This window comes from Apteryx mantelli, chromosome 13 (assembly GCF_036417845.1).
Source record: "Apteryx mantelli isolate bAptMan1 chromosome 13, bAptMan1.hap1, whole genome shotgun sequence".
In the NCBI taxonomy this organism is placed as follows: Eukaryota; Metazoa; Chordata; class Aves; order Apterygiformes; family Apterygidae; genus Apteryx; species Apteryx mantelli.
In genome coordinates this window covers 3616572-3644447 of record NC_089990.1, presented here as the reverse complement: position 1 = coordinate 3644447, position 27876 = coordinate 3616572, and the positions used below count along the sequence as shown (strand labels likewise).

Sequence of the window (27876 nt, the reverse complement as noted above, 5' to 3'; positions counted from 1 at the left end):
ATTTTCCAGTATCTCTTTCTCTCTGCATTTTCTCCTCTTCTCCAGCTTTGAAGTCCCCGGGGGCTCGGAATCAGCATTACCAGCAGCTAATAATTAATTAGCCCCAGAGATTCTCGGCATTATTTTCCACGAGCGCCTCGCGCCCGGGCACAGCCCTGGAGGAGGGTGCAGCAGAGATAAGGGCCGGGGGAGGAGGCCCTGCTCTCATCCCCAGGGCACATTTCACAACCGGCGGGGATTTGCCCGGTTTGCCTGGAGGCAGCAGTTGCTCGGGCTGACTCAGCACTGGGCTTTGGCCCTCCGCTTCCCTTTAATCTCCTTCCCGTAGCGCTCTTGCTGTCAGGGCCTGATGTCACCACTTCTGCTTTCCGTGGCTGCCTCGAGCAAAGCCCTTTCTGCTCGTTCACCAGAGGACTTCTGTTGATCCTGGTGCCTCCTGGGGCTCCGGTGGGATTTTGCCCTCTGGAGGAGCTGCCAGCTTGCTGGGAAATGCAGCAGTTCCTGCCTTGGACGGCTGCTGGACACCCCTCTCCTCGATGCTAGCAATGTGCCACAGGGGGCTGGAGAACGTAGGAAGATCCTGGCAAGACGGTGTCATCTGGAGAGCTGGTCACCCGCCTCAGGATGCAACCGTCCCCTATTCCCACCCTTGCGAGCAATAAAGGTGACAGCACCGCTCTGCCCCTGGCGCTGAATCTGTCCCTGCAGGCCAGCAAAGAGCTTTTGATTGCTCCCTTTTGCAGCATTTTCTCGGGGGGGGGGGGGGTGAGGACCCCAAAGGGCCACCCAAGCCCCAGCAGGGCCCGCAGCCAGGCTGGCAGGATCTCAGGGCGGGTGCTGGATACCCCAGCCCCTCTCTGAAGGACTTCACGGGCTGGCGTCACCTTCCCAGCCGTGCACGCTCCAGCCGCCAGAACGGTGCGCAGCCTCACCCGGGCGGAGGTTTCTGCTCTCCCCCCTGCACCCTCCACCCGCAACGGGCACAGGGGGGGGGTCGGGGACGTATTCCCTCCCAGGAACAGGGAGACCCCTGGCACAGGGAGGCCACAGGGCTTCTGCCCTCCCCTCCGCCAAGGGGAGCAGGAGCATCGTGCTGGGTGTGGGGAACCTCCCGGAGTAACAGGGACCTCCCGGAGCAACAGCGACCTCAGAAAGCCCCGGAGCTCCTTGCGGGCTCCAGAACCAGGGTGTTCCCAAGGACCCGTGTCGGGGGAGAGCGTGTCCCCTCTGGGGCAGCCGTGGGTTGGCCGCTGGCAAGTTGGAGCCTGCGTCACCTTCCAGAGGCTCCTGAGCCCTGTCTCCCCCGTGCTGTGAGTCCCGGGGGGGGGGGTGACTGGGACTAGAAGCGTTTGGGTATATCTGAGCCACTTGGTTTCCACACTGTCAGTTTGGTCTCAAACTGTGACAACCTCGCGCAAGGTACGTGACAAGGCTTCCAGCACTTCTGGAGAACAAGGATGCTCTCAGAGGAAAGCAAAGCCATGCTTGAAACTGGACTTCCCTGCTCTTGGCCAGGCTGCCGAGCTCCTGGTGGTTGTGAGCTGGGTGCAGGAGAAGCAGCCATTTCCAGACTGCGCAGCCGGACTCGGAGCCCCGCAGAAGCAGGACAGTGGACACGCAGCATCCACTGGCCCCAGGGGACCCACTTGGAGAGCTCAGCCTGGCCACGTGCCCCCTCCTGCCACCCTTGGGTGCTCTTGGCAGGGGACTGCGGCGTGCACAGATGCTCCCCTCCGCAGCCTCTGTCAGGAGGAAGCACACGGCAGATCAACCCAGCGGCGTGGCCCCGCAGGGATCCCGCACCCGGCGGAGATCAGCAGCTGATGTCTCAGATGAAGCAGGGCTGAAAACCTCATGCAACCTCCTGGCTCCGCATTGCTGTACAAGGAGCCTTTGCCGTGGCCCTGGCAGTGATTACGCTACAGCCCCAAGCAGGAGATGCAATTACCCTTTGGCTTAATTGCATTCTGACAATAACCAGGAGCAGATGTGAGGGGAGACTGCCTGGTGTGAGCTGGCCTGAAGAGAGGAAGCTGGGGCCACAAGCTTCTCAACAGGAACTGTCCCCGCCTAGGGCAGGGCAGGTCCACAAATACCCTGCCACTGGAATGGTGCCTTGGAGCTCCCAAACTCGGTGAAAGGTCTCATCTTCAGGCTGGGAGGACAAAACCTGCCATCTCGGGCCCTTCTCAAGGCGACCCTCCTCTGCTCCGAGACAACTACATCTCCCCTGAGCACAGTGGCCAGTCCTGCATGAGGACAGCTGGCTGCAGCCTGTGGACCACCAGTGCAGAAGAGCATCCCCAGAGGGTGGAGGGGACAGCAGGGAGAGCAGAGACCTCTGCTCAGCCGCAAGCATCAGCCGGGTTGTGGCCAGAGAGCAGCAAACACTCCAGCGAGGAGCTGGCCCAGATCGCTGTGCTGAGGCCCTTGGTTGAGGGCAGGCAGCTGCATCCTCTGCTCTCATGGCCTTTACTACCACTGCAGGCCAGCGTGGGCCTGGCCAGCTGAAGCTTAAATACTTGTTGGGGTGAGGGGAATGATGGGGACTGGTCAAGAGCAGGGGGTTTTGGCATGCAGGATTGGTTAGGACCATGAGCCCTTCCAGGGGTTGGCTCAGATGCAGGCATAGTCACGCAGGGCTGGCTGCTCTGTGTGGTCCTCGCTGCCTTGTTTCCCAGGGCCGATACCCGGCTTTGCCTGGTGAGGCAGCGACAGGGTCTCTGCCCACACCAGTGGATGCTCATGCTCATCCTGCCTCCAGAAACAAGCTGCTCCGTTGGGTTGAAGGGCTTAAAAAAATGATGCAAAAGGTTCATGCCCAGGGTGGATCAGAGGAAGAGCTGCATGCACCAGGGGCCTCTCTGGATCATTTTCAAAGAAGGGACAGTGCTGAAATCTCTGCAGGTGACCAAGCAGCCTTCACCAGCGACTCCTGAGCAACTGCAGGATGTTCTCCAGCTGCCCAGGCCTGGAAACACAGATCCCCCTCAGCGAAGGGGCCGTGCTGAGCCCCTGAGCGTGCTGGGAAGAGGCCGTGGGCAGGCGGGCGGATGTGTCAGAGCCTGCCGAGCTCTGGCATTCATTACTGGAAGCGTCTCTTGACATTTATCTTGTGGGAAATGGAGACCAGACGCTGTTTCCTCCCGGCGCGACGCAGATGTGAGATGCGCCACAGCCTCCCCCGAGCCGCAGACATTTCTGTGCAGAAGAAGGGCCGGATTCTCAAACCTCGGCTGGGCCATGCCCTGCTTAATTACCGCCCTCGTAAAGAGCCCGACCGCGGTGCGGGGGCACGTGCCCGAATCTTCCTGGCCACGGGGGTCGCATCCCCTTCCAGGGCTCAGCTCCCAGGCTGGGTGACCCAGCAGTCACTCTGGTGTCCCCGGGGAGACAAAACCCATCCCCTCCCCGTCCTTTCTGGTGCAGCCCAAGCAGAGATTATTTCGCAGCCCAAAGTCTGCGAGTCGTTTCAATGCCGAGCCAAAGCCAGACGAACCGCAGGCCAGGGCTGCTCCCGACTGCGGCTTCTCCCGTGCTGGACTGAGAGCCCCCGCTGCGCCCTTGGGGGATGGATGCAGGAATCACAGCTGAGCAAACGGGCACCACGCTCAGAAAAAACTGGCAGCGCGTAACAAAAATGGGCAGCAGCGTATTGCGGAGGGCACCCAGCAAGGGCCGTGGCCAAGAGGGAGTGAAGCGAACTCCGGAAAGGACAGCTCAATTCCCAGCTCTGCCGCAGAGCTACGGCCAAGCTGCTCATCCCATCCTCCACCTCAGTTCCCCCATGTGTAACCAGGAGGGAATGAGCAGACTCCCTTTTTTTTGTCTGCCAGCTGTCTCTTTTCACATTTCTCCCTCCCACTATTTATTCCGTGGTTAACTGCAAGGTTTCTGTTTGCTCGCCGTATTCCTGGTCTCCCACCCCAGCATCCTCATTGCCACCAGCTGGTTTCACAGCACAAGAGGCGCCAGGAGCCGAGGTTTCCTGCTCCAGGAGGGGAGGCCTCGGTGCGCAGCACATTTCTAAGCTCTGCCAAGCAGCTAAACGGCTCCTCAGTCCCGTTGCACACTCGGACTCCGGGAGAGACGATGGCCGGCGCGGGGCACGGCAGCAGTCTCCGGGCGAGCGCTCCTCCCAGGCCGCTTCAGCCGCTGGGGAAGGATGCTCTGAAGTGCACCGCGGATCCGTCCCGGTCAGCCAAGCAGGGCTGGGGGTGGCGATGGGCCAAGCGGCACCTCCAGCCTGGTGGGCACACGCGTGGGTGCTGCATGCAGACCCCCGGGGATGGATCTAGGCCCCTGAGCCCAGCTCGTTGTTTCTTACCATGATCTAACTTCACAGGTTTTCCAGGGAGCCCTGCAGGCGAGGGCTCGGCCGCCGGGCCCATCTCAGCGTCGCCGCTCGGCCACCAGGAGCCATGGTCCCCAGAGCTGCCCTTCTGCTCCTTGGGCTGACCGCCTTGGCTTCCCACCGCCCCTCCGAGCCCAAGGCCACCTCCCAGCTGGGCACGCTGAGGGCAAGGTGGGAAGCAGCCCCGAGGAGACCTCTGGACCGCACGGACACACGGCCTGAGCCCCCTCTTCGCACGGGGGAGAGAGACGGCTCCAGCCAGCCGATCCGGCGTGAGTACCCGGCGGCTGCTGCCGGAGAGGGGCCGGTGGAGAGATCCTGCCCCGGGCAGCAGCCGCTGCCCCTCCGGCCGGCTCAGAGCGGCAGATCCTCCTCCGTGGTTGCTGCCTCTCAACGCTCATATTGACCACTTGACTTATTTGCTGTGGAGGAGAGGGAGAGGTGGGAGGTTAGTCCTGCGGGGGGGGGGGGGGGGGGGGGGTCTGGGACGGGACCGCTGCTGGACTTGCAGCCCACGGGGCCGACGTTTCCCGGGAAGGATGAACTTCTCCATCCCGGGAGATGGATGCTAGGCATTGGGGGGCTTCCTGTCCACCCTGCCAGGCATCAGCCTGCAGGAGACGCGGCGCCCTGCAGCTCCGACCGGCACAGGTCGCGGGACACGCGGTTGGTGCCGCCCCGAAGGACCCTCTCGCCCTCTGCGTACCTGGGCGCACGAGCGGGCTCCTTCCTCCGGCTGCAGCGCACGCACGCGCAAGTTGCACGGAGGCCGCTGACTTTGTCCCGGGGCTGAAGTTCCTCACGGCGGCCCCAGAGTCCCAAGGAGGGACACGTGCCTGCGTCCCAGGCGAGGGCAGCGGCACACGTGCGCGTAGTCAGAGAAGCCACATGCAATGGGCCCTGCGCAGGCAGCCCGGGGAGGAGGAAAGCTCTGACCCTGCTTCAAAATGCTCTCAAATCCAAGAAGAAGGAGCGGGTGTTTATGGTGTTTATGGCTCTCCTCAATGGGGAGATCCAAATGGCCTCTGGGATCGGAGGGATTAATTTCAGCAGGATCAGGCATGTGAAATTTGAGTCAGGATTGAACATCCCCAGGTCTGCCACCAGCAGAAACGCTTGCAAGCAAGCGCCTGGACCACTGCCTGTCCCGCAAGGAGCCTCCTGGGAGCCTGGAGCCTGGCTCTCACCCCTCTCCCATCCCTTCCTCACGTTCCCCAGCACGGGTCTCTTCCGCAGGCGTCCGCCGGTCCTGGCTGGCAGACTACCTGGACGATCTGTGGTCTCACCTCCGCGAGAACTTCCCAGAGGCGGTCCTGTACGTCCTCCCCGTCACCCTGGTGGTCCTGCTGCTCCTCTGCTGCATCACGTACGTGAGCGCGTCGCCCACCCCCCTCCTCTTCCCCACCTCTCCCAGCGCTCTGGGCTTCCCACTAGCCCAGCCAGAAGCGGTTTTATTCCCCCAAGGCAGGAGACACTTGCTATCAAAACAAGATGGACTTTCTTTCTTTTCTTTTTCTCCTCCTCTTAGTCCCCTACTTCCCTATCTCTAGGGACTTGCACCCTCCTTTTCCTTGTTTCTTAGGATAGCTTTAGACTGAGGTGACCTGGGGAACTCGGAGAGACAGCACGGAAAAGGCTGGTGCCTTCCTGGAGTCCGGCGCAGAGAAGCCTCCTCGAAAACACCAGGTACCCAGAGATGTTGTGGAAAGACCAGGAGCAGAACCACTGTCCTTTTCCTTCCAGTGATTGTTCTAAAGAAGAAAATATTTCCCCAGCATGAATTTTCCCATCCCCAAAAAAGGTTTAAACTTTGTCTGAGGCTCCAGTATCAATATGACACTATACCGAGACCCGCAAAACATTTGGCAACAGCCCTTCCTATGCACGTCACGAACGCAGGGACTTGCAAGCCCACCCATAACCACGTGAAGCAGGGGTGCGTGGGGTGCAGCAGGATGCCGAATATCCCAGAGGATGGAAAAACCTGGAATAGGCAACGCAGCAACCGGGTGCAGCGCACAGACATCCCCGGGCCGCCTCAGCCTGGGCTGCGCCCTGAGTCCGGCTGTCAGCATCCCCGGCTCTGCACGCCGGCAGCGCTCGGAAAGACCGCCGGCTCGTCCCAACAGTCTGCGCGCAGACGCTGCCTCCTGGGACAGGCGCCCCACAGCACTGCCGGGCCGCCCGGCGCCTGTGCGGGGCCAAAGCCTTTCTCAGCCCCAGCCCCAGCCGCACTTTTGGTGGCGGTGACCTTGCATGAGCTTGCACGGCGTGCATGAAGGGTGCTGTCAGGCCGGAGCCCCGGCAGTGGCCCGTCGGTGCCCGGCACGCTCCCTGGCACGGCTTGGGCCAGGCTAACAGCGCTTTCGGGGACGGCACAGGCCAGGGACCGTTCCCGGGAGGGACAGGACGGGGCCACCACTCTTTTTGGGGCAGTGAAGCAAGATTCCCAAGTTGAACTTGACGGTGCTGATGTGCCACCCTGCGCGGGGACCCCACGTCTGAGGGATGCCAGCGTGCTCAGCACCAGCGGGCAGAGCGGGATTGCCGGGGCCGGGGCACGGAAGAGGGAAGCAGCACCGCTGCCGCTCCTGGTATGGTTCACTCAGCACTCCCGCAGCTCGCACCAGGCCTGGTACTGCCCGTAAATCAATTAGCACCTTCCATTAACTCCGGGCATTAACACCCTGCTGGCACAGCACCTCTCCTCCCAGATCTGCCCGTCCCACGGATGGAGTCTAGACCCCCCCCCCCCCGCCACGGGTGGCTTGTCTCACAGTTAGCAAACGGTTGGTGTCCTGGGGAGCGTCCTGGGGAGCGTCCTGGACACATCTCCTCCTCCTCCGAGTCTCAGCCCAGCACGCAGGGCCTTCGAGGGCACCCAGCAGGCACAGTTGCTGCAGCTTCTGGCCTGGCGTAGCTCGACTCGGGCCTGAGGTTTCCTGCAGAGTCTGACAGCTGGGGCAGGCTCAGCGCGTTGCAGAGGGGGGTTAATTTCTGTCACAACTCTTCCAGCCTCAGCTTCCAACCTCCAGACCAGCAATTGCTGCAAGCAGCCAAGCGGCAACGGTTGCTGCACTGATACGTTCCCAGATTGGCCTTCTGGCAACCTGCCCTCGGTGCCCAGCTCTTCTGCCCACTTAGTGAAACAGAAGTTAGCTCAAGACAGAAGTTGGAGAGCAAGGCAGAACCTCTGGCATGGTGGGAAGGGGCTGTCTGGGATGGGGCGTGGGGAATAGAGAGAGAGGAAGCATCCCTTTTCTGCACAGCCAGCTTGGCTTGCAAAAGCAGCACGTTTGCTTGAGATAATGCGAACGAGAGCGCCAGCGGGGTCCTGGTGGGGGGGGGGGGATGCGTCCACCTGCCGGAGACCCCGCTGGCCGGGACCCCAAGGGCCCGTCCCCTCCACGCGAAACCACCGCCGGGGGCTCCGCGGAGGGGCAGCTCCCACGCTCGGCCCTGCTCGGCCCTGCAGAGCGCGGCGGCGGCGGCGCGGCGGCGGCTCGGGCACCGACCGAGGCCGGGGGAGCCGGGGGGGAGCCGGGGGGCGGGGGGGGGAGCGCGGCAAGGCGGCGGGCTGCGGGGCGGGCGGGGAGGCGGCTACCGAGCGGAGCCGCAGGGCTGCGCGGAGCGGGGGGAGGGAAGGGGGGGGCCCTGCTCGCGGCTCCGCCCGCCGGTTCGGCCTCCCCCGCTCCGAGACGGGCGGAGCGAGCGGGCCGCCCGCGGCGCTGCCGGAGCCGGGGCCGGGGCCGGGACCGGGGCCGGGGCTGGAGCCGGGACCGGAGCCGCTTTGCTGGAGCCAGCGGAACCGGCTGCGGCTGCTGGCGGCGCGGCGGCGCGGCGGCGGCGCGATGACCCTCAAGTCGGGCCGCAGCGCCAGCGCCAGCAGCATGCGGACGGCGCTCTCCGACCTCTACCTGGAGCACCTGCTGCAGAACCGGGCCAAGCCCGAGGTGAGCCCCGAGCCGCGGCTGCTTGGCCCCCTCCGGGAGCCGGGGGGGGGGGGGAGGCCGTGGGCGAGCCCGGCTCTGCGCACCGCGGCCCCCTTCCCCGTGGCCCGGGCAGCCGTGGAGGCGGGTGAGGCCGGGCGGGCAGCCCCGGGGGGTCCCCAGCATCCCGCGGCATCCCACAGCATCCCGCAGCATCCCGCAGCATCCCGCATCCCTTACGCACCCCCTCCCCTGCTGCCCGCACCGGCCCCAGCCCGGCTGCGGTGCCCTTCGCCCAGCACCCCGAGCCGGCCGGGGCCTGGCCCCGAGCCCTGGCGTGGCCCCCTCCGTCCCGTCCCTCCTGCCCCTGCAGCAGCGAGCGAGGCCACAAGAAGACACCCAGGCCCGTGCTCCATCCGTGGCACTGCTGGCCCCCACTCCCTGCGAGCAGGTCTCCTTGCTCAGGGCCGAGAGGGGGACGTGGGGCTCCTTAGAGGAATGCTTAGCCGGCGCGGCTAGCGTTGCACGGACTGGGAAGAGGGCAGCTGGGCTGGAGGGGAGGAAGGCTTTAGCATCCTGCCACGGAGGAGACCCTGCTTGTTTTTTGCTGCAAAGTTGTGTAGCTGGTCTGAACTGGAACTGCCTGTCACATGAGCCGATTCGGCTGCTGAGCAACCTCCAGGCCCACAGCGTAGGCTGGAAGGGTGGTGGAGCAGGGTCTCGGCCCCAGGAAAGGATGCGACCAGCCCTTCTCACGCGCTGCCCGGGGCAGGGGGTGGCCGGGGGGGCCCAGACGCACACCGTCGCCGGTGGAAGGAGAGCAGGCTGCACCAGCCATCTCCGTCATCGGGCTGGGAGGGCTCCTTCCCCAGCTGGTGGTGTTCGGGGCTGCTTGAGTGCAACTGGGAGAAGGTCACCAGTTCCCTGCGCTGGGCAGCCAGGGGTTTTCTCCCAGCAGAGACGTTTGGCTCTGAACAGAAGTCCCTGGCTGAGCCACGGCACGAGCATGTCTGGCTTGCACGGAGATTTCCTTGCTGCTGTCAGGAGCCTCTGAAAGGAGGGAGGAAACTGCTCCAAAGCGCTGTTTGTGGCCCATCCTGTTGGACAGTAAAGTGTCCAAAAGAAGCTTGCTCAGATCTGGCCCACACTGGTGGTTCGTGCATTTTTATGGCTCAACCCTGGCACAGAGCTTTTTTTTTTTAAAAAAAAAAAAAAGAGCTGGGATTGCTGTGGGACCTTTCGAGAGGGGCTCCGTAGGGCTGGCACCCGCCTGGAGAGTGTGGGAGACATGCAGCTGGGAAAGGGAAAGCCCGCGACGTGCCACGGGGCGATGGCACGGGTGGCACGGCTCTGCTTTGCTTCCTGTGGTTCCACCAAGGTCTGTGGCTGGTGGTGGGTGGGGGGGGTTACGTGTCCCGAGCTTCCCAGGTGGACGTTCGCCACTCCGAGCTGCAAGCACGCGGAGAGGGCGCTGAACGGGCCGGCGGCGCCCCGGGCCTCGCTGCGGAGCAGCAGGAACGTCACCCAGCAGCTCTGGGGAGAGGGTCCCGGGTCCGGCCCGCCGCTGCGCCGCTCGAGTCAGACGGAGCCGACGGGAGGTTCCTCTTCCCCTTTTCCCCGGCAGCGCCGCGCGCTGGGAAGCGCCGTCCTGCAGTCCTCCCGTGGCGAGGGAGCGCGCGAAGCGGCCGGCGGCGCCGCCTTGGCTGGAAAAGGAGCAGAAGCGGCGGAAGCCGTTCGTCCTCCTCCCTGGAGCCCCAACGCGTGACCGTGCGTCTTCCCCTTTACCTCCCCGCTGGCACGTATAGGTTTGCCAAAGAGGTGCGGGCTTTATTCCCAGCTCGGCTCCTGGTTTGCGGGGTGACCTTGGGCAGTCACCTTATCTGCCGTGACTCAGTTCCCCCAGCTGTAAAACGGGCAGCGAATCCGCGCGTTTGCAGAGTGCAGGGGAGAAAAGGCAGGTAACTGGCGTTTGCGGCGAGAGCGTGCAAAAGCGGCCAGCGTTAACAGCGGCGCGAATAAATACACCCGAGGGCTGGTCCCTGCTCGCTGGCGGCCGCGGCGGGGGTTTTTGGGAGAGCCGGGCCCAGGGGCGTGGAGGGGCAACGTGCTTCGCCGTGGGGAGCGTTTCGTGGTAGCGAACCGTCTCCTGCTCCGCAGCAGGCCAGGCCTGGGGTCCTCAAAATCTGACGTGACCAAGGGCAAAACTGGCAGTTAGGCATTGAGCGAAACTTTTGGTTTTGGCCAAAAATGGAGTGGATAGGGCTGATTTCACCCTCTTGGGCTAGAATGTGTTTTGTGATGTTGCGGTCCGTAACGGCTGTAGGGAAAAAGCCCTTTTGCGGGGCTGGTTTGGAAGGCCGGGAATGGGGCGACCGGGGCACTTCAGATTTCTTCCTTGGGTGTTAGGGGTTTCGTGCCTCTCCCTTGGAGGTGGCAGGTTTCACAAACACGTCTGGAAGGCTGCATCAGTCTTTTCCCGGCAGGAAAGCGGTACCTCAGCGAAACTCAGCCGAGCTCCCTCGGAAACCTGCCCCTTCTCAGTGTCAGCCCGCCGCGGGCCGGAGTCGGTGCAAGGACACGCGGAGCCGCCTGCCCGAGCTGGGCTCCGGCGCCTCCCCCCACAACCACTCCTCTCCCTCCTACTGCGCCCTTCCCCTCTGACCTGTCCACGTAGCTGTTCCTTATCCTAATTTAATCAGAGTGATCCTGTCTGGCTTAAATGCTTTTTTTTTTCCTTTCTTTTTTTAGCCCGGATCGTGTTGCTGGCAGGGGTCTCGGCAGAGGTGGCTCGGGCGAGCGTCCCGGCAGAGGCGCCAAGGCGGTAGCCGCGGGCAGCAGCCGGTGATTAATTACTTCTAGTTGTCCACGCGGCTGCGGCTGCCCAGCCTGCTGGAGCGGCCAGAAAGCGACGCTCAAGCTCCTATTTTTGGTAGTCTGCTTTTTTTTTTTTTGGGTGCCGTCCCGAGACTCCGACGCGCTCGGCAGATGCGTGGCGGAGGCGAGGGCGGGAGCGGAGGTGGCTTGGCCGGGGCATCTCCGCACCGGAGGCAGGAGAGACTTCTCCAGCGCTAGGACAGCATCTGCAGAAGGGTCCGGGCAGCTCCTGCCTGCAGGGGCTGAGTCCGGCTCTGCACCGGCTCTTTGCTTACGCGGCAGCCTCTGCTCCGGGGTCCTGGGATGGGGTTGGAACCAAGACCCCGGGGCGAGGGCGGGCGCCGCGGGGGCTCAGGTCCCAGCTTTTCCCTGCCCGCGCTGCGCTGCGGCTCCTCTCCAGCCTCTGCGGCGACGGCGATGATGCGAGGCGAAGGCTCCCGGAGGCTCCTGGGTTTTTGGCGCTCGCCCTGGGCAGCGGAGCGCGTCTCCCCACCACACCGCAAGCCCCGTCGCGCCACGAGGGCAATCCCGGGGAGGGATCCCGGCTCCGGCGTTCCTCTGCCCTGCTGCAGCTCTCCGTGCCGCCGTTCCTTGGGGCCTGGCGCAGCAAAACCAGCGGTGCCCGCGCCCTGCTCCACGTGCCCGCCGGGGAGACCTGGTTGTTCAAGGCCACCTGAAGTCACTCGGCTGGAACAGCGAGGAGAGCCGGGAGCTCCGGAGCCACCGAACATGCCCTTTGCACCAGGGTGCCGCTTTCTCCAGGTGCTGCTCCACGTTCTCGTAAACGAGCTACCCGGTTAATGTTTGACTTCCCGGGCGGCTGGAGCCCAGCTGAGCCGCGGCGGCGGCGGCAGGAGCAGCCCGTGCCCGCTGCACGGCTCACCCCGAACCCGCGCGGGAGGGAGGCCCCGTCCTTCCCGGCCCCGCGGCGGCCCCGGCTCCTGGCAGCGCTCGCAGGTGCTTCCTGCGGAGCAGCACCGACGTGGGTGGAACGGGGCCGGCGGTTTGCCGGGCGCTGCCGAGGGCTCCCGCATGCCTGGTTCCTCCACGGCCACGAGGCTTGCTCGCCGCGGGGCCCCGGGGTGACGCCGCTGCTGCGTCAGCATGCAGGGCTGCGTGTTTTCTCCAGCGCTCAGCAAAAAGCAAAGGTCGGGGCCGGGCGGCTGAGCCGGGCGCCGGGGCGGAGCGGGGCCGGGAGCTCCCGCGGCCGGAGCAGACCGCGCTGCGCGCCGGGTCGTCGGGCTTTGCTGAGCCCGGAGGTTTGGAGACGGCGCTGTGCGGTGCGATGCCTTCCCAGGGCGCGGAGGCGATAAGAGAGCTGTGCTGACTCAAGTCACCTCAGGGGCACTTTGGCCTCGGGGCAAGGCTGGAGGAGTTCCTCCTCCTCCTCCTCCTCCTCCTCCTGCTGCTGCTCCTCTCTCCCGCTTGCTCAGCAGAGTCGGGGCAGCTGCAGGCAGCAGCGCTGCAGGATGGGTCCCTCTGCCTCTGAACGGCTGCAAGGGGACGGCGAGCGGGTCCGGGGGGGTCCGTGAGTCCTTCCTCCTTCCGCCCCGCGAATCCTTGGCCCGGGCGCTGCTCTGGGCTGAGGTTCAGCTGCCTCCTCCGTGTTTAAGCTGTTGGCAGCCAGAACCCAGGCGGTCGCCTTTTTGCTCCGAGGAGGAGGTTGTTTGGGTCTTTCGGAAACAGGTCATTTAAAAATAAATGGATCGCACATCTTCCCCTGGCCCGCGGCCCTGGCTTGCAGCTCCGGGCGCCCCGGCAGCCCCGGCCCTGCAGCCTTGCTGGCTCCTGCTGCGTCCCCGCTTTCGGTTCCCGCCGCGGCTAGCTGCACCCCCCCCGACGAACGCTCCTCTCTGCCGGTTCCCCCCGCGGCCCGGCCGGATCTGAGCCCTTTGCGGCGGGCGGCTGCGGGACCCCGGGTGCCTGGTGGGCTCCGCTGCGACCCCGAGGCTGCTGCGGCCACGGATCGGGACACGATGAGGGACACGATGGGAAGTTTGGGGAGAAGAGGTCTTAGTTCTGCGTGGCCGGGCACGACCTGCCACGCCACCCAGGCAGGACCGAAGCTGACGGGGACCTCGGTGGCTGTCCCCGCAGGGACTCCCGACCCGGCCCCGCTAGGAGAGAGGGTGTGATCCCTTCTTAGAAGAGCAACGGCAGGAAAGCTGGCAGCGAAGCTGGTGGCCTCACGGGGAGACGGGCGGATGGGAGAGTTTGCTCCCGTCGCCCCGGCTAAGCCTGGCCGCAGGGAGGGATTCGACCGTGCCGACGAGGTGGCCAGGGGCCGCAGGTCGGAGCTGGCGTGGGTTTTGCTGGGCTCTGGCCCGGCACCGATTCGGGAGAGCTGTGGCGGCTGGGGCTCGAGGCGGGTCGCTGCACCTGGGGCCGAAGGCGCGTGTCCACCGGCCGTGCTGTTCTGAGCAGTTCTGGGCTTCCTCGCTGGCTTGAGCGTCGGCTGTTTGACCACGCGTGCGCTGCGGCCTCGCTCCTGGGGTGGGCTGTCTGCTGGGAGCGGTTCGTCTCTTAGACGTGCACCGTCAGCGATGGTACCATGAAAGATATGCAAGGGCTTTGGGGTGCCTCGCGGGATCTGAGCTCTGGCTGCTTTGGCTAGTGCTTCTTGAAAGCCTTCTGTGGAGGGAATCCCTGCCTTGTTGGTTCCTGGACATCTCCAGATGTGGACATGGCTCTGGACTGTGTCAGTTACCCATTGACCTAGATGAGGAAAAGCTGAGCTTGCAGACTGAGCATGAGTAGAGCCTGGCCCCAGTTCTGCTCCTGTTCCCGCTGGGTGAGTCCCAAACTGCTCCATTCACTCCATGAAGCTGCCTGGGCTTTACGCTCTGCAACAAGCCAGCTTTGGGGCCAAAAGTGCTGCTGCGGCACATAGTGTTTGGGACTCGTTGCTGCAGAAGATGACCAGCTGTGGACTCTTTTGACTTCTGGTACCTGTACTTTTCCAAAGTCTTTGTACCTCCCAGAATTTTCCAAGCTGGAAAACTGCTAATCAAGCCCACATCTTCACGGGTGAAGTTCTTTTTTTCTTTTCTTCCTCTTACTGTCCACTCTTCTAGTGAACAGGCCTCTCCTCCCCTCTGTGCCCCACCAGAGCTCCAGGAACATTAACACTGGAGTAGCTCAGCACCGCAGTGGGGATCTGGGAGCCCCAGGGCTCCCCTTGCCCGTTTTGATGGAGCCCCTAAACCCTGGTCTCTGTTTTGCCCTGACAGGCCGTCACTCAGTCCCTGAACGCCATGACTGAGGACATTTATACCAATGGTTCAGCAGCTCTGGGCAGTCCCTCCCACACGAATGGCCGCGAGGTGCGGAAGATCCGCCTCATCCAGTTTGAGAAGGTCACGGAGGAGCCCATGGTGAGAGCTGGCAAGGTCCCAAAGCTTGGTGGCACTGGAGGGGGGGGTGGAGGGGCAAGCAGAGCCATGCTGACGTGCTGGCCTCAGGGAGTCTGGAGATCCCTGGAGACCTCAGCCGCGGGAAGAGAGTGCTGGAGACTGCCTCCTCCCTGGGGACCTGGAGGGAGCCTCATCAACAGGTGATGCTTGTGCCAAGAGGAGCTTCAGCAGGTTGGACTGGCCGAGCAGAGGGCTTTTCCCCAGACACCATGCAGCCTGCCATGAACACTGGCCTGGAGAGGACTTTGCTGGGAGCACGGGAGCTCTCCCCTCCAGCGGGCAGTCATGGATTTTCCTGTCTTCCAGGGAATCACGCTGAAGCTGAACGACAAGCAGAGCTGCATGGTGGCCAGGATCTTCCACGGGGGCATGATTCACAGACAAGGTAACGGCAAGGGACAGGGAGCCTCGCAGCCGAGGCCCCGCGGAGGCAGTGTACCAGGTGCACCTCTGCAGCTGGTTTCCTTCTGTGCAGAGATAAGGCAGCTCTACAGCACTGCTGGCTTTTCCCTATCGCATGGTCAACTCTATCCGTTCCTCCACCAGGAATATGTCAGGAACCCAGGACTCACGGATCTCTCTTTCTGCGTGGTTGTCACGTGAATGCATTGGAGGCTTTTAGGGAGAATTCAGGGGTTGGGGGAAGGGACCTCCAAAAATGGGACCCGAGGCTGTCTGTGTCTGTCTCGTGATGGGGTCACCGTAACAGATGCATTATACCCCAGAGACTGGGCAGGAAGCTCTTCCCATTCCTGAAGTGCATGAATGGGACAGGCTTGCTATGGACTGGCTCTGGAAACCAAAGGAAGGTGCCAAAAGAGATAAATAGGTGCCATTTTCCGGTTTTGGCACTTGCAAAAGGGGGCATGGAAATGAGATGTTTTGTACTTACAACAAGAGGCCCTTTTCCAGCCTTGGGTCCAAGTGGGAAGCCTGAGCTTACCCCTGCTAAATTAACCCCGGAGCCATTCTAGTAATGCTGCTGGAGTCTGATTTATAGCAGTATATCCGAGGCTGAAATGTGGCTGGATGCGTTGCCTGAAAGCACACAGCGAAGCACGCTTGCGTTGTTCAAGGGCTCCGTAAGGAGACTGTCCTTTGGTTTCAGCTGAGATACTTGAGGCTGGGTTGGGTTACCTCCAAAGCGGACGCTTTAGCCACAACCTAAAGCGCTGGAGGACATCATTACAGAGAAAAGCAACCCGAGGACCTTCAGACTGGATGAGGCGCGCGCGTTGTTGGGTGCGGCAGGGGAGGCTTCGGCCCCCTCCCCGCTTTGTCCCCTGCGGTTAGGTGATGCGCGGGGCTCCGCCAGCGCTGCCCGGGGAAACCGGACCCCGAGGCGCTGGGGGGGCCGCGCTTGGCTGGGGGGGGCGGGAGGCCGGTGGAGCTGCGCGGTTTGGGTCCGGTGAGCGGCTCTCGCCTGCTCCTGCATTTCACGGGTTTGTTTCTCCCATCGCTGGCAGGCTCCCTTCACGTGGGTGATGAAATCATTGAAATCAATGGGCAGAGCGTGAGCAACCACTCGGTTGACCAGCTGCAGAAGATGCTGGTAGGTATCTGGTTTTGGTGGGGCTGTTCCCGAGGAAGGACCTTTTTTTTTTTTTTTGTCCTGCAAACGTGCACGTTGCCTGGTTTTTAACCCCCTGCTACGTAGCAGAGCCAAACACCGAGCTGCCCGCATCCGCGCGATGCAGCGGGAGCCGGGGCCGCTGTGCCGAGGTGCTTTCCAAGCCAAGAGCCGAGGCCCCGTGCGCAGCTCCAGCGGTCTCTGCTCGCTGCTCGTTTCGGGCCTCCCGAGAGCGGCGTCACGCGGGTCCCTGACGTGTCCCGATGTGTGTGGGCGCTTGGCAACCACCTCTGCTCACGAAGGCGTGCGGCGCTCAGCTGCTGAGCGTGGAGGCCGGCTGTTCTCGCAGCGCTCTGGGAAGAGGGCCGTGCCTTGGGTGCTGGCCGGACCGTCACCTCCCTCCAGCCCCAGAAGGGCTGGGATGAATGGAAGGGACCATGTGGGGGGACGGAGACCTGAACTGCTCCTGCGGGTCACCTTCATGCCATGTTCCTGCTGCTCAGGTCATGGTAATCCTGCCCGGCCCTCGCTAGGGAGCAGTCCCAGACCCATCCGAGCAGGGTCTCAGCCGTTGCCTTGGGCTCACACCTGAGCCGTGTGTTGCATGGGGTCCTGGCGGAGCGAGGCCGTGGTGGTACTGGGGCGCCCATCAGCAACCGCAGCAGGAGGCACGGACCCCGCTGCGGCTCGTGCTAGCCCCATCACCCTCTCCCCAGGCTACCCGCAGCCGGGCTGGAGACGGGGCAGATCTGCGGGGGTCACGCTGGTGATGCTTAGCAGGACCCGCAGCCAGCCCTTTCTGGGGGTGCTGGTGTCATCCCATGGGGACAGGCACAAGTGCAGGAAGGCTGAGCTACCCCAGCTTCTAGCCCAGCCCCAGTAGAGCCATTTCTGGCTGGGCTCCTGGTGCCCCCCGGCACCACAGCATGGCTGGGAGCACCCAGGAGCCTTTCTTCTGCGGGTCCTTGCAGACGCCGGCTCCCTGGAGCAGGTTGCTGCTCTCAGGGTGGCTCCAGGCACCACCTCCTCCAACACTTCTTTCTCTCCCCTTCCTTTGTTCACTAGAAAGAAACCAAGGGGATGGTCTCAATAAAAGTCATTCCCAACCAGCAAAGCCGCCTTCCTGCTCTCCAGGTAAGTGCAGCCTCCGGACGTGCAGGCCAGGCCGTGCCGTGGCTGCAGGGCCGGGTGGGACCAGAGCAAACCACAGGGACCGGAGCTGGGGAGAGGGAGGCAGAGCTGGCTTGAGACCAGGGGAGGGATGTAGGGTTGGCTGCCGGAGCTGCCGGAGGATGGAGAGCCTTGTGCTGTGTTTGCCCCGGTGCAACCAAGAGCGGAGTTTGGCCCTGCCACGGACGTGTTCACCCGAGGTGCATGTAGAAACCTGGCCGCCTTTCAAAGAAAGAGCCCAGCGGCGCTTTGCGTGCGGCGTCTGGTGGTGCGAGAAGCGGCAGCGCGTGCGCGCCAGGAAGCGCGAGGGAGTTTCCTGCCGCCCTCGGAGCCGCTGCCGTGGCGGAGCCCCGTAGCCACATCCCGGCTCGGAGGTCGCAGCGGTGCCTGCAGACGCAGCCCTCGGCTCGCGCCGCTCCCGCGCCGTCGCTCACGGCCGGCACGTCGCGCGGGGAGCGGTGACGTAGCTCCGGCTGCCGCCAGCTCGCGAGCGAGCGGGAGGAAGGAAGCGCCGGGGAGGAGGGAGGCAGCTCCTCCAACCTGCCGCCCTTGCGAGGGTGGGGGGATCCCGTACGCGCAGCACGGGGACCCGCCGGCTTTGCCCTCGACGCCCTGCTGTCTGCTCCCTCCTGTGGTCAAAGGGGTTGCCCGAGCGCTCGGTTTAGGATGGTGGGGAGGGCTCGCTTCGCCGCGCGGCGCTGGGACGCTGTCCTGCCCCCGGGCACAGCCCCTCCGCGAGGACGAGGACAGGCGGGAATGGGAGAGGAGCCCGGGATACAGGGTGGGGGCAGGACCCTGGCGCAAGGACGGGGCTGGGATGCGCTGGGGCAATCCCCCTTCCTTTCGTCCGTAGTCCCTTACGCAAAGTGCCAAAGTCTCTGAGCTCGGCCGAGACTGAGAACCGCCTCCATTTCTCTCTCACGCTCCGGTGTCCCCGTTCCACCTCAGACAACCTTGCACGTGTTTGTTCAGTAAGCGCTGGCCTGCGTCTGCCCTTCCTCACCGGCTGTCCTCCCGGGCCTGTCCCGGCCAGCTGCAATTGGCTCAGCACCCGGGGAAAAGCTACCGCTGGAAAACAAGGACGTGGGGTTGCTGGCTTGGCCCGGCTGGCGCCGCGCTCCGGGCATGACGCAGGGACAAACTCCTCAGCAAGGACAGTTGTCGTCCCGCTTGAGCGTCCAGGACTGTGGTGGCGTCCGTCCCCGGGAACCGCAGCTCGGGGGCTCCCCGAGTGGCTGCTTGTCGCAGTCCAGTGCCAGGAGTGGAGCAACTTTGGCTTTTGCTTGTTGATTGGGACCTTCACTGCACGGCCCGACGGGCAGGACAGCGCGGGTGCCAGCGCCGTGCTCCCCCAGGCAGAGGCTGCACCCCTGCCGGGCCCCCCCCAGCCTGGCAGCCGGCCACTTCGAGGCCAGCCGAGGGCCTCTTTGGGGCCATCGTGTTTGGGAGGATCCCTCAGGTCCGTCACAGTCACCTCCAAACTGGGCCTGGATGCAAACCGCAGGTTTTTGACTTTAAATATGGGGTGGGGGGGGGGGCGCTTCCTGCACAGGAGCCTGCTCAGCATCTGCCCTTCAGGCCCCAGCGAGGGGGCAGGCAAATAGTGCGCACGTGGAGCTGGATTTGGCCCTTGCGGTACTCGGGCAATGGCTGGAAGGGTTTGAGGCTGGCTCTCAAATCGTGTAAGGGAGGATCTTTTCAAGAGCAGCGTGAACTAGCTGTGCCTGGCTTGGGTAGCAGGGCTGCGGGAGCGGAGGTCTCCATGCCGGTGCCCGGCCGTGCTCACTGCGCGTCCCGCGTGTGTTTGTGCTGGCAGACCAGCTTCCTGGGCACTGGAGAGCGCTTTCAAAGCAAGCGCAGGTCCAGAGGAGGTGGCTGGACTGATCCTGGAAGGAGAGCCCTGGTGAGAGGTGTCACAGCTTCAGCTGTGGTTTTTCTGGCAGCAAAAGGGAACCAGGGTCATGTCCTGCTGGCCCGATGCTTCCTGCAGGCCACAGCAGCACCGTCAAAGAAGGACACTGTGTGGGAAATCATGTTTTAAGAAGGACAGTGTTGTCTGTCCTACCCAGGGAGCAAGACTTCCTAGACCCTGCCCGTTACAGCTCTCTGTCCATCTGAGGATGGGGCACGGACATCACCCAAGCGTGACCTCCTTTGCCCAGCTGCTATGATGTGCCGCATTTCTGGGATAAATAACTTGCCATGGTCGTGCTCACGCAAATGCAGGCTTCCCTTGAGCGTAGGTCCGCTGAGGCTGCTTCCCTCGCAGACAGGCTCCTGTGGCACGACCGCCGGGCAGCACCGGGGGCTCCGATGCCCCTGCACTCTCCATGGGTTGGGTGCATCGTGCCCAGCACGTGCCAAACTAATACAAAAGCCTCAAACACAACAGGGAGCACCTTTGGCTTGTAGAAGAGCCCAAAGGACTCTGCACCGTGACTGCAGGCTCCCAGCACCTTCTGGCAGGCTTGGGCCCATAGGACAAAAGCTCCAGGAGAAGGGCAGTGCCAGGACTATGCTTAGCCATGGCCTGCCTGTCCCCTGAACACTGGCTTTCACGCCCTGTCCTCTTTTCCTCCATACCCTGTCTTGGCCTTGCCTCTGTCTTAGTCCTGACCTGCTGACTTGGCCTTATCCTGCCTGGTGCACAGGCCAGAGGCAAATTGCGGCAGCATTTCAGCCAACGACCTGTTCATCCAGGCACTGAGAACCAGCAGCAGTGCAGAAAACGCTGGTGGCGGTGAGCCCTGGAAGCCGTGCGCGTTGTCTGCCCTCCTCCCAGCGAGGGGTGACTCTCATCCATCCTGTTGCTCTGTGACGGTCTGTTCTTCCTGAACAACCTTCCTGGAAAACAAAGTCCATGCGTGAGAGCCACGAGGCATTTCTCTGCTGGCTTTGCAAAGCTGCTCCGGGGCAGCGAGAGCCTGGAGGTGCCTGCCAGCTTTGGGAGGGCCCTGAGGGCGGAAGGCAGCGGCATTGGGCTGCTCCAGTGGAAGCAGGTGCTCCAGGCTCCCTCCCGAGGAGCTGCAAGGAGGAGGGATGGGGAAAGGCCACTTTCTCACACCTTCCTGGGCCCCAGGGCTTTCCCAGCCGCAGGAGGGTGGCACAGTGACCTAGGAAGCATCAGCAGCTCATTTCCAGTTGCAACTGTGATGAATTTAACTCTGTAAGAGTAGCTGATCCTGAAGATGCCAGGCACAACACTGCAGCCTTGGAGAGCTGAAGCCCCCCACGCCATGCAGGGGGGGCGCGTGGCGCTTGGCAGAGGCCAGGGTGAGGCAGCTGGGGCTGGAGACGTGGCCTTCCCCAAGGGCCCCGGGGCGCAGGGACTGCAGGTTGCACAGCTGTGACGGGCCTCCACGCTCACCCCATCATGGAGCACAGCTGCTGTGCACCACGCCGGTCTGGGTGCCCAGCCGTGCTGCTGCTGCAGCCTTCCCCTGCTCTTGCTGCCGGATGGCTCAGCTCGCCAGCGCTGGCCTCGGGGGGACTGAAGGGGGGCTACGTGCTCAGGGCTTGAGCACCAGCTCTGGGACATGCAACCCTACATGGAGGCAGCAGCTGTCTTCCTGCCTGCCTCACCTGCTGGGAGGTCTCACTGCAGCTCTATGCCCAAGAGCTGCCTCCAAAGCCTCGTATATGTCTTCTTTGCTCCTTATAGAGCTTGGGGGACTCGGAAAAGGGGCAGAAGGCAGGGTAGGAGGGATGCAACTGGTCCTCAGTCCCATATACACGCACTCCCTGGCCAGCCTTGCGGGACCCGGAAAGCACCTGGTGCTGGGGGGCTTCCAGAGCAGGGGCCTTGTGCCCTGAGCCCGGGCCGCGCGTTTGCCGTTGCGGGACGTGATGTGGCCAAGCCCAGCCGCCCAGCAGAGCCCTGCTGACCCTGGCCCTCTCTCTTGCAGATGTTCATGAGGGCCCAGTTTGACTACGACCCCAAAAAGGACAACCTGATCCCCTGCAAGGAAGCGGGGCTGAAGTTCCAGACCGGCGACGTCATTCAGATCATAAACAAGGACGACAGCAACTGGTGGCAGGGCCGCGTGGAAGGGTCCTGTACCGAGTCGGCAGGCCTCATCCCCTCTCCGGAGCTGCAGGAATGGTAGGCTTCCGGGCAGGGAATCTTGGTCCAGGCCCAGGCGCTAGGCTCAGTACAGCCGTGCCCCTGCCCCAGATGCGTCCCTGGGCCTGGCAGCTGGATCTCCATCGCAGGGCCATGTCTGAGGGTCGGTGTGGAGATGCTTTTCTGTGCATGGCGAGCGTTGGGTTTGTGCCGCAGGGTGGCAGGAGGTAGGGGTGCTTGGGCTGTCTCACCGTGGCCAGCTTGATCCACCAGCCCCATGAGGGTACGGTCGCTGGATTTGGCTAGATCGCTGGATTTGGGGGGCCGCACACCCACCCACCCACCAGTGAGCGTACGCTGAAAGGACTGTGACCGTGTCGGGTAACCCTGGTGTCACCGCTGGGAAAAGGAGGCAGGCATCCCTTCAGCCGCCCCAGGGTGAACTTCACCTGCCCCAGCGCTCGTCCTGCTCCTCTTGCCCTCGCGCGCCCGAGGGACGATCCCGCTGCTCCCCGGGGCTGCAGGGCGGCACGCGGGCCACGGTGGTGTCCTCCTCTCTCGGCAGGCGCGTGGCGAGCGTCACCCAGTCCAGTCAGAGCGAAGCCCAGAGCTGCAGCCCCTTTGGGAAGAAAAAGAAGTGCAAAGATAAATACCTGGCCAAGCACAGCTCAAGTAAGCGCGAGCCGGGCGCCATCGACAGCCCTGGCCGTCACCCCTGCGTCTGGGCAGAGGCAGGTCTCCCCCGGGGGGTTAAACCGAAAGGCTCAGCTGCGCTGGCAGTGGGACCCCAGGGCTGGCAGCCTTTTGGGGAGGGGGGGTCCCTTCTCCAGAGGGCTCATCCTCCCCTCTGCCACGTCCCCGTTACGAGAACACGCTGGCACGACCGCGGCGCCCGGGCTGCACGGCGGTGCCCGGGGCCAGCGGAGCGCGGGCGTCGGGCGTCAAGCGCCGCCAGCTCCCCTGCTCTCCTCCAGTGCCTCCCCGGCACCGCAGCCTCGGGAAAGGGAGCTCCTGGGCTACCAAATCCCGCCGGCTGCTGAAGGCAGGGCAAACCTTGGCCTCGCCACTGCTCAGCGCTGCGGGAAGCGGCCAGAACGGCTCCCCGCGGCCACCAAGCAGCGTCCCTGGTTCGGCGGCGAGCGTGCCCGTCGGGCGCCCGCGTCAATGCCCCGTAACAGGACCGTGCTAAGCACCGCGCCAGCGAAGGCGCCGACCTGAGGACGTGCTGGCTCCTAGCCCACCCAGCAGCTCCAAGCGCTGACAAACAGGGCCATAAATCAGCCGGATAAATAAAGCTCCCCCAGCAACAAGTTCTTTGCAGCTTCCCGCTGCCTCCCCACCCCCTGCTCCCAGTTCCTACTGGGCTGAGCAGAATTACTGGGTGAGAAAAGCTCTGGCTTCTCCTTCTGGGCCTGTTGGACCAACTTCTCAGCAGCCCCTCCACAAGCCACTTACTGATGCCTGCTGATGCCGGGGCTCTGCTCCCAGAGGAGCCAGCCAGGGCTTCGCTCACAGCCCTCGTTGCTCCCTAGATTTTGCCAAAGGATCAGTCCAACACACACACACATGGTCCTGCTGTTGGGGGCAAGCCCGCCCTGACCGCCCTCTCTGTCCTCTGCCCCAGTTTTTGACCAGCTGGATGTGGTGTCCTACGAAGAGGTGGTAAGGCTGCCTGCTTTCAAGAGGAAGACGCTGGTGCTCATAGGTAGGTCCTGCCCCGCGCGTCCTCCCGCAGCGTGGCGGGGCTCTGCGTCATGGTCCCTTGGGGAACCAGGGCTGAACGCAGGCCAGGGCAGCATTGTCCTGCCCAAAGCAGATCCCAGGCCAGGCCCCGGAGAGCTCTGCACCTTCCCTCGGACGGAGGGCTGCAGGGGGGCCCTGGCCTCCTCTGAGCCCAGCTCCAGCGTTCGTCTCCCCTTCCGCGCAGGGGCCAGTGGCGTGGGTCGCAGCCACATCAAGAACGCTCTGCTCAGCAACAACCCGGAGAAGTTCATGTACCCAGCCCCGTGTGAGTAACCACGCTGGGGCGAGGGGCGCGCGGCCCTGCCCCGGCACCCCCCCCCCCCCCCGGGGCAGAGCACACGGCAGGTTTCCCCTCACCTCCTCCTTCCTGAGCCAGCAAGGCCCAGCACAGCCAGGACCTTCTGACAGCAGATGAGACAGGAGGTGGGGAAGACGTTCCTCCAGCACTTCCCAAGCCCCCCACAGCAGAGGCCACCACGCAGGCCACCGCAGGGCCCCTTCCCTGCTGCCTGGACATAGCCAGCAGATAGCCCCAAGGCTGCAACCACCCATGTTGCAGAGACACCTTGGTCTTCACGTCCCAGCGCAAGGCTGCAGTGCCTAGATGGCTCTCCTGGGGCTGGCTGAGCAGGGATGAGTTGCCTTCTCATCCCAAGCAGGAAGGAGTTAAAAGGGAACTAGTAGCCTCATGTTGGAGGTACCGGGGTCCTCTCTGCTATTCCTTGCCCCAGCCCCAGCGCTCAGCATGCGAACATGAGACCTGCTCCCCTGCCCTGGTCACCCGGAGCAGAGGCCACCCAAGGGGTGCTCTGCGGCAGCAGCCACTCCAGTCCATCCCCAGGTCCTTCCTGGGGGCCAGCACCCGTCTGAGGGCACCAGGCATTTCCTTCCCTCCCCAGACACCACACGTCCCCAGAAGAAGAACGAGGTGGACGGGAAGGACTACTACTTTGTCTCCACTGAAGAGATGACCCGGGACATCTCAGCCAATGAGTTCTTGGAGTTCGGAAGCTACCAGGGAAACATGTTTGGCACCAAGTTCGAGACGGTGCACAAGATCCACCAGCAGGACAAAGTTGCCATTTTGGACATCGAGCCCCAGGTAGGGAGCACGGGGATGGCCAGGCAGGACTGAAGCTGCCCTGGCTCCAACTACCTTGTGCTGGCCACCTTCTCCAGCAGGCTGCCCACCCGTCCCTCGCAAAGTGACAGCGAAAGGCCAGGGAGTGCTGGGGGGGGGGCACCGCTGGTCCCAGGACATGGGTACGGTGAGGGACCCATGCCAGGACTCCTGCCCCAGCATCACCCGCTCGCCCCCTGGCTCAGGAGTCCACCCCCGGAGCCCACAGCCCCAGACGAGGTGCTGCCCCCCCTTAGCCCACCCTCACGCCCCAGCTGGGGGACGGCGGACAGCCCCGCACCACGCAGCGTGGGGCAGGAGGGGCAGCAGCCAGCCGGCAGCGCTCGCTCCTGCCCCGAGGATCGGCCGCGCTCCGGTAACTCCACGCGCTCTCTCCGCAGACCCTGAAGATCGTCCGCACGGCCGAGCTTTCCCCGTTCATAGTCTTCATTGCCCCGACGGACAAGGCGGAGCAGGTGAGCGGCGCACTGCCACGAGGCTACGGCTGTGTCCCCCTTCTGCCAGGCTTAACCTGTCCCCAAACACCATGTCTTAAGGCAGGGGGGAGAAGCCAAACAGCAGCCCAGGGCTCTCCCTGCTCCATAACCAGGAGCAGCTTCCTCCTCCTTCTCTACACTGATTTTTGAGAACAGGGCAACTTCAGCAGCCCAAGCCCGAGAAATAGGAATCGGAGACTCCTGCAGCCCTAGATGCTCCCCTGATTTCCGCTCCCCGCAGCAAGCCTTGCTCCTGTAGCATCATCGGCTGCTAGCATGCGGCTGGGTGCACAGCTCAGCACCCAGGGGCCCCGTCTCCAGCCGCAGCAGCAGGAGAGCTAATTCCCCTGCCATCAGCTATGCAACCGGCACATGCAAACAGCAGCTCATTCCATTCTTCGGCTCATTAAGATGCTAATTCCTCCAAAATCAGGACGAAAGCGGCACTGACGCTGCTGTTAACTCATGCAGCACCGCGCTCCCCGCGGCAGGCTGGCAGCCGCAGCCGCTTCCCGCTGTTGCTGCCTCCCCCGACACGCCGCAGCCCGGCTGACACTGCCGGCGAGGGCTGACCTCCCCAGGGAGCGGTGAACCGGCGGGAGAAGAGCCCCGTGACCGAGTGCCGCTTGTGGCCCCAGAGAGAGGAATCACCTGCTGCCGCAGTGGGCAGGGCCAGCCCGGCTGATGCACGCGCTATGTTTAGCCATCTGGCACGGCTCGGGTATCGGCTTACTAGAAGGGACAGAGCAGGGCCAAAGCGTGACCTAGCAGAGCTCGGATGACCCAGGCAAACTGTTTATCGCTCTCCTCCCCCCCCCAACGATAGCTGCTGAGCAACAAACAGCAGAGCTGCAGCGATCACGTCATCCCGGGCTCAGCTCCCCCCAGACACACGGAGCCGCACGTGTTTCAAGCTCCGCTAGAGATGAATGCAAATCGGTCTGGACTTCCCCGTTGAGGGCATTAACCACGCCGAGGACCCTGCTGCCGGGGCACCCCTGCTAGCTGCTGGGCTGCAGGAGATGAGCCACATGGGCGGGAGGGGGCAGGCGGCTTTCCCGAGCTGAGCTCCCCATCCCTGCACCCAGGGCCACCCTGGCTGCTGCTCACACCCAGGAGCAGCACCCCGGCCCAGCGCGGAGCCTGCGCAGCCCCAGCACCCCAGGAGAAAGGCGCTTGCTGCCCAGTTAAAGGGTCTGTGGAGGAAGAGACAGCAGTGGGCTGGGGGCGACGGGGACAGCCCTGCCAGCAAGCTCCGTTCTGGCCGCAAGCCAGGGGAAGGGACCACCTTGCAGCAACTGTACCCTCAAACCAGCCTCAGGCCTTGAGCTGGCTGCGCCGTGCAGCGGTAGCCACGAGCAGCCTGCTGCTGGGTGAACCTTCTCGCCCTAGGGAGCTCTACAAAACATCCTAAAGATGAGCACGAGGCCAAGCAGAGCTAGCCTCGCTCTAGCAGGTAACCTGATGCTCACAGCGTCGCCTAAAAGTCTAGCAGAAACCCACAGACACCTACTCCTGGGAGACGCAGCAGCGCGCTCAGCCTGTCAGGAGAGATGCAGGGATACTCTGTGCTCTGATAATGAGCAACAGGTTGGATTAGATGTTTTGTGGGTGAGAGGAAGCTTGTCTGTCGGGGTGAGCTGCGCAATTCCTCCCCTGCCTGGTCTTCTGAGCACTCTCTCCCGTTTCTTGCAGTCAGAGGCTTTGCAGCAGCTCCGGAAGGATTCAGAGAGCATCCGGAGCCGATACGCACACTACTTTGACCTGTCACTAGTCAACAACGGGGTGGATGAAAGCCTCAAGCTGCTGCAGGAAGCCTTTGAGCAGGCCTGCAGCTCCCCGCAGTGGGTGCCCGTCTCCTGGGTGTACTGAGAGCGCGTCCGACCCCAGCCGCTTCCCATCAACCCAGCCTGCAGAAACGGGGAGAAGAGAAACCTTCTCCTCAGCTTCCCCGATCGACACACAGCCCAACACAACTCCCCGCCTCCGCCGTTTCATGGACACGGTCTCAATCGATCCATCGCACACAGGGTCTGCAGATCTCCTCTCCTGGGGGAACGCAGGACGGAGCCTGCCCAAGGGATGAAACGCCAGTGCTAAGTTACAGGCGACAGCAGGGCCCACGGCATCCCCCTAGCTCAGAGCACAGCTCCCCGCCTCGCCAGGCGGGCGAAAAAGCACAATCCTGCTGTAGCACCCAGCTGATCTTGGTCTCTGCATCAGTCCTGAGGCAAGCTGTAGCACAAGGGCCTCCTAGGAAGACATCCTCTGCCATTGAGGGTGCGCAAACTGTGCACCACACACACTTTGAAAGCCTGGCTCATGTTTGTAAGGCTTCAGGGAAGCCCACAGCTCGGGAGGCTTCTCACGGACTGCACCAGAGCTCCTACCTACAAGGGTTTCCCCTCACAAACGGGGAAGACCAGAGAAGGGGTGAACGTGGATTCGACAAGGGAGGCTTGGAGCATGCTTTCACCAGGCAGGGCTCCCCCCCCGCGTTCGGGTTTGGGGTTTCTGACTCACCCTGTGCAACTGTAACTTGTAAAAACGCCCTGTATTTCAATTCTCACTGTGCAACTCCAATTGTTATAGGCTGGACAGAAATTCAGCAGCAGCTGAGTAAGTCCCAGAGACCAACCCCAGAGGGACAGTTCATTAAGTAAATTAGAGCCAGTAAATTATCCATTGCATGCAGTAGAAACAGTGTCTCTACAAAGATCATCCAGGCATGTTTTCCAGAGTCTAGGGTGTCTCGCACACTGTATGCAAACGTAAAAGCCACCCACACAACGGGATTCCTTCTTATGCAGGAATGTACTGACGCACAAGTCCCAGCCTGACCGTGTCCAGGAAGCTTAACCGTGGCTCCTGGGCAAACCATAGCCATCGTTTTGGAGAAAGGATCTCATTTGCGTGTTCAGCAGTCGGCAGTGGGAGAGGGGAAGGGGGTTAAGAAGCCTTGTGCAATTCTTTTAAGGATGCCAAAAATAAAATCTGTTAACGTGCAATAGGGACCTTTGTTCTGATCCACTGCAGGGAAACAACGAGCAGCAATAAACGTGTGCTGAAACATTGCCACGACTTGTGTTTCGCATCTTAGGCTGAGCCCTTGCTCCCAGCTGAAGGTCTGCTCCCACCTCCCC

At 63.2% G+C, this 27876-nt stretch overlaps 1 protein-coding gene across 1 annotated transcript; it reads left to right on the top strand.

Moving 5' to 3' along the window:
- The first annotated feature begins 8096 nt into the window (after positions 1-8096).
- On the top strand, positions 8097-27807 carry MPP1 (MAGUK p55 scaffold protein 1). Its single transcript, XM_067303907.1, has 12 exons — positions 8097-8307; positions 14388-14531; positions 14877-14955; positions 16037-16122; positions 17206-17274; positions 21216-21412; positions 21939-22045; positions 22998-23078; positions 23301-23381; positions 24016-24218; positions 24638-24712; positions 26429-27807. The coding sequence occupies exons 1-12, from the start codon at positions 8206-8208 to the stop codon at positions 26603-26605; spliced, it is 1401 nt and encodes a 466-aa protein (XP_067160008.1). The 5' UTR covers positions 8097-8205; the 3' UTR covers positions 26606-27807.
- The last annotated feature ends 69 nt before the right edge of the window (positions 27808-27876 follow it).

Excerpts from the sequence above, each read along its gene's own strand:
- MPP1 (XM_067303907.1), top strand. The coding sequence starts at position 8,206 with ATGACCCTCAAGTCGGGCCGCAGCGCCAGCGCCAGCAGCATGCGGACG. Across the intron at positions 21,413-21,938 it reads TCTCCGGAGCTGCAGGAATG|GCGCGTGGCGAGCGTCACCC; the intron begins GTAGGCTTCCGG and ends CTCTCTCGGCAG. Across the intron at positions 23,382-24,015 it reads GTTCATGTACCCAGCCCCGT|ACACCACACGTCCCCAGAAG; the intron begins GTGAGTAACCAC and ends TTCCCTCCCCAG.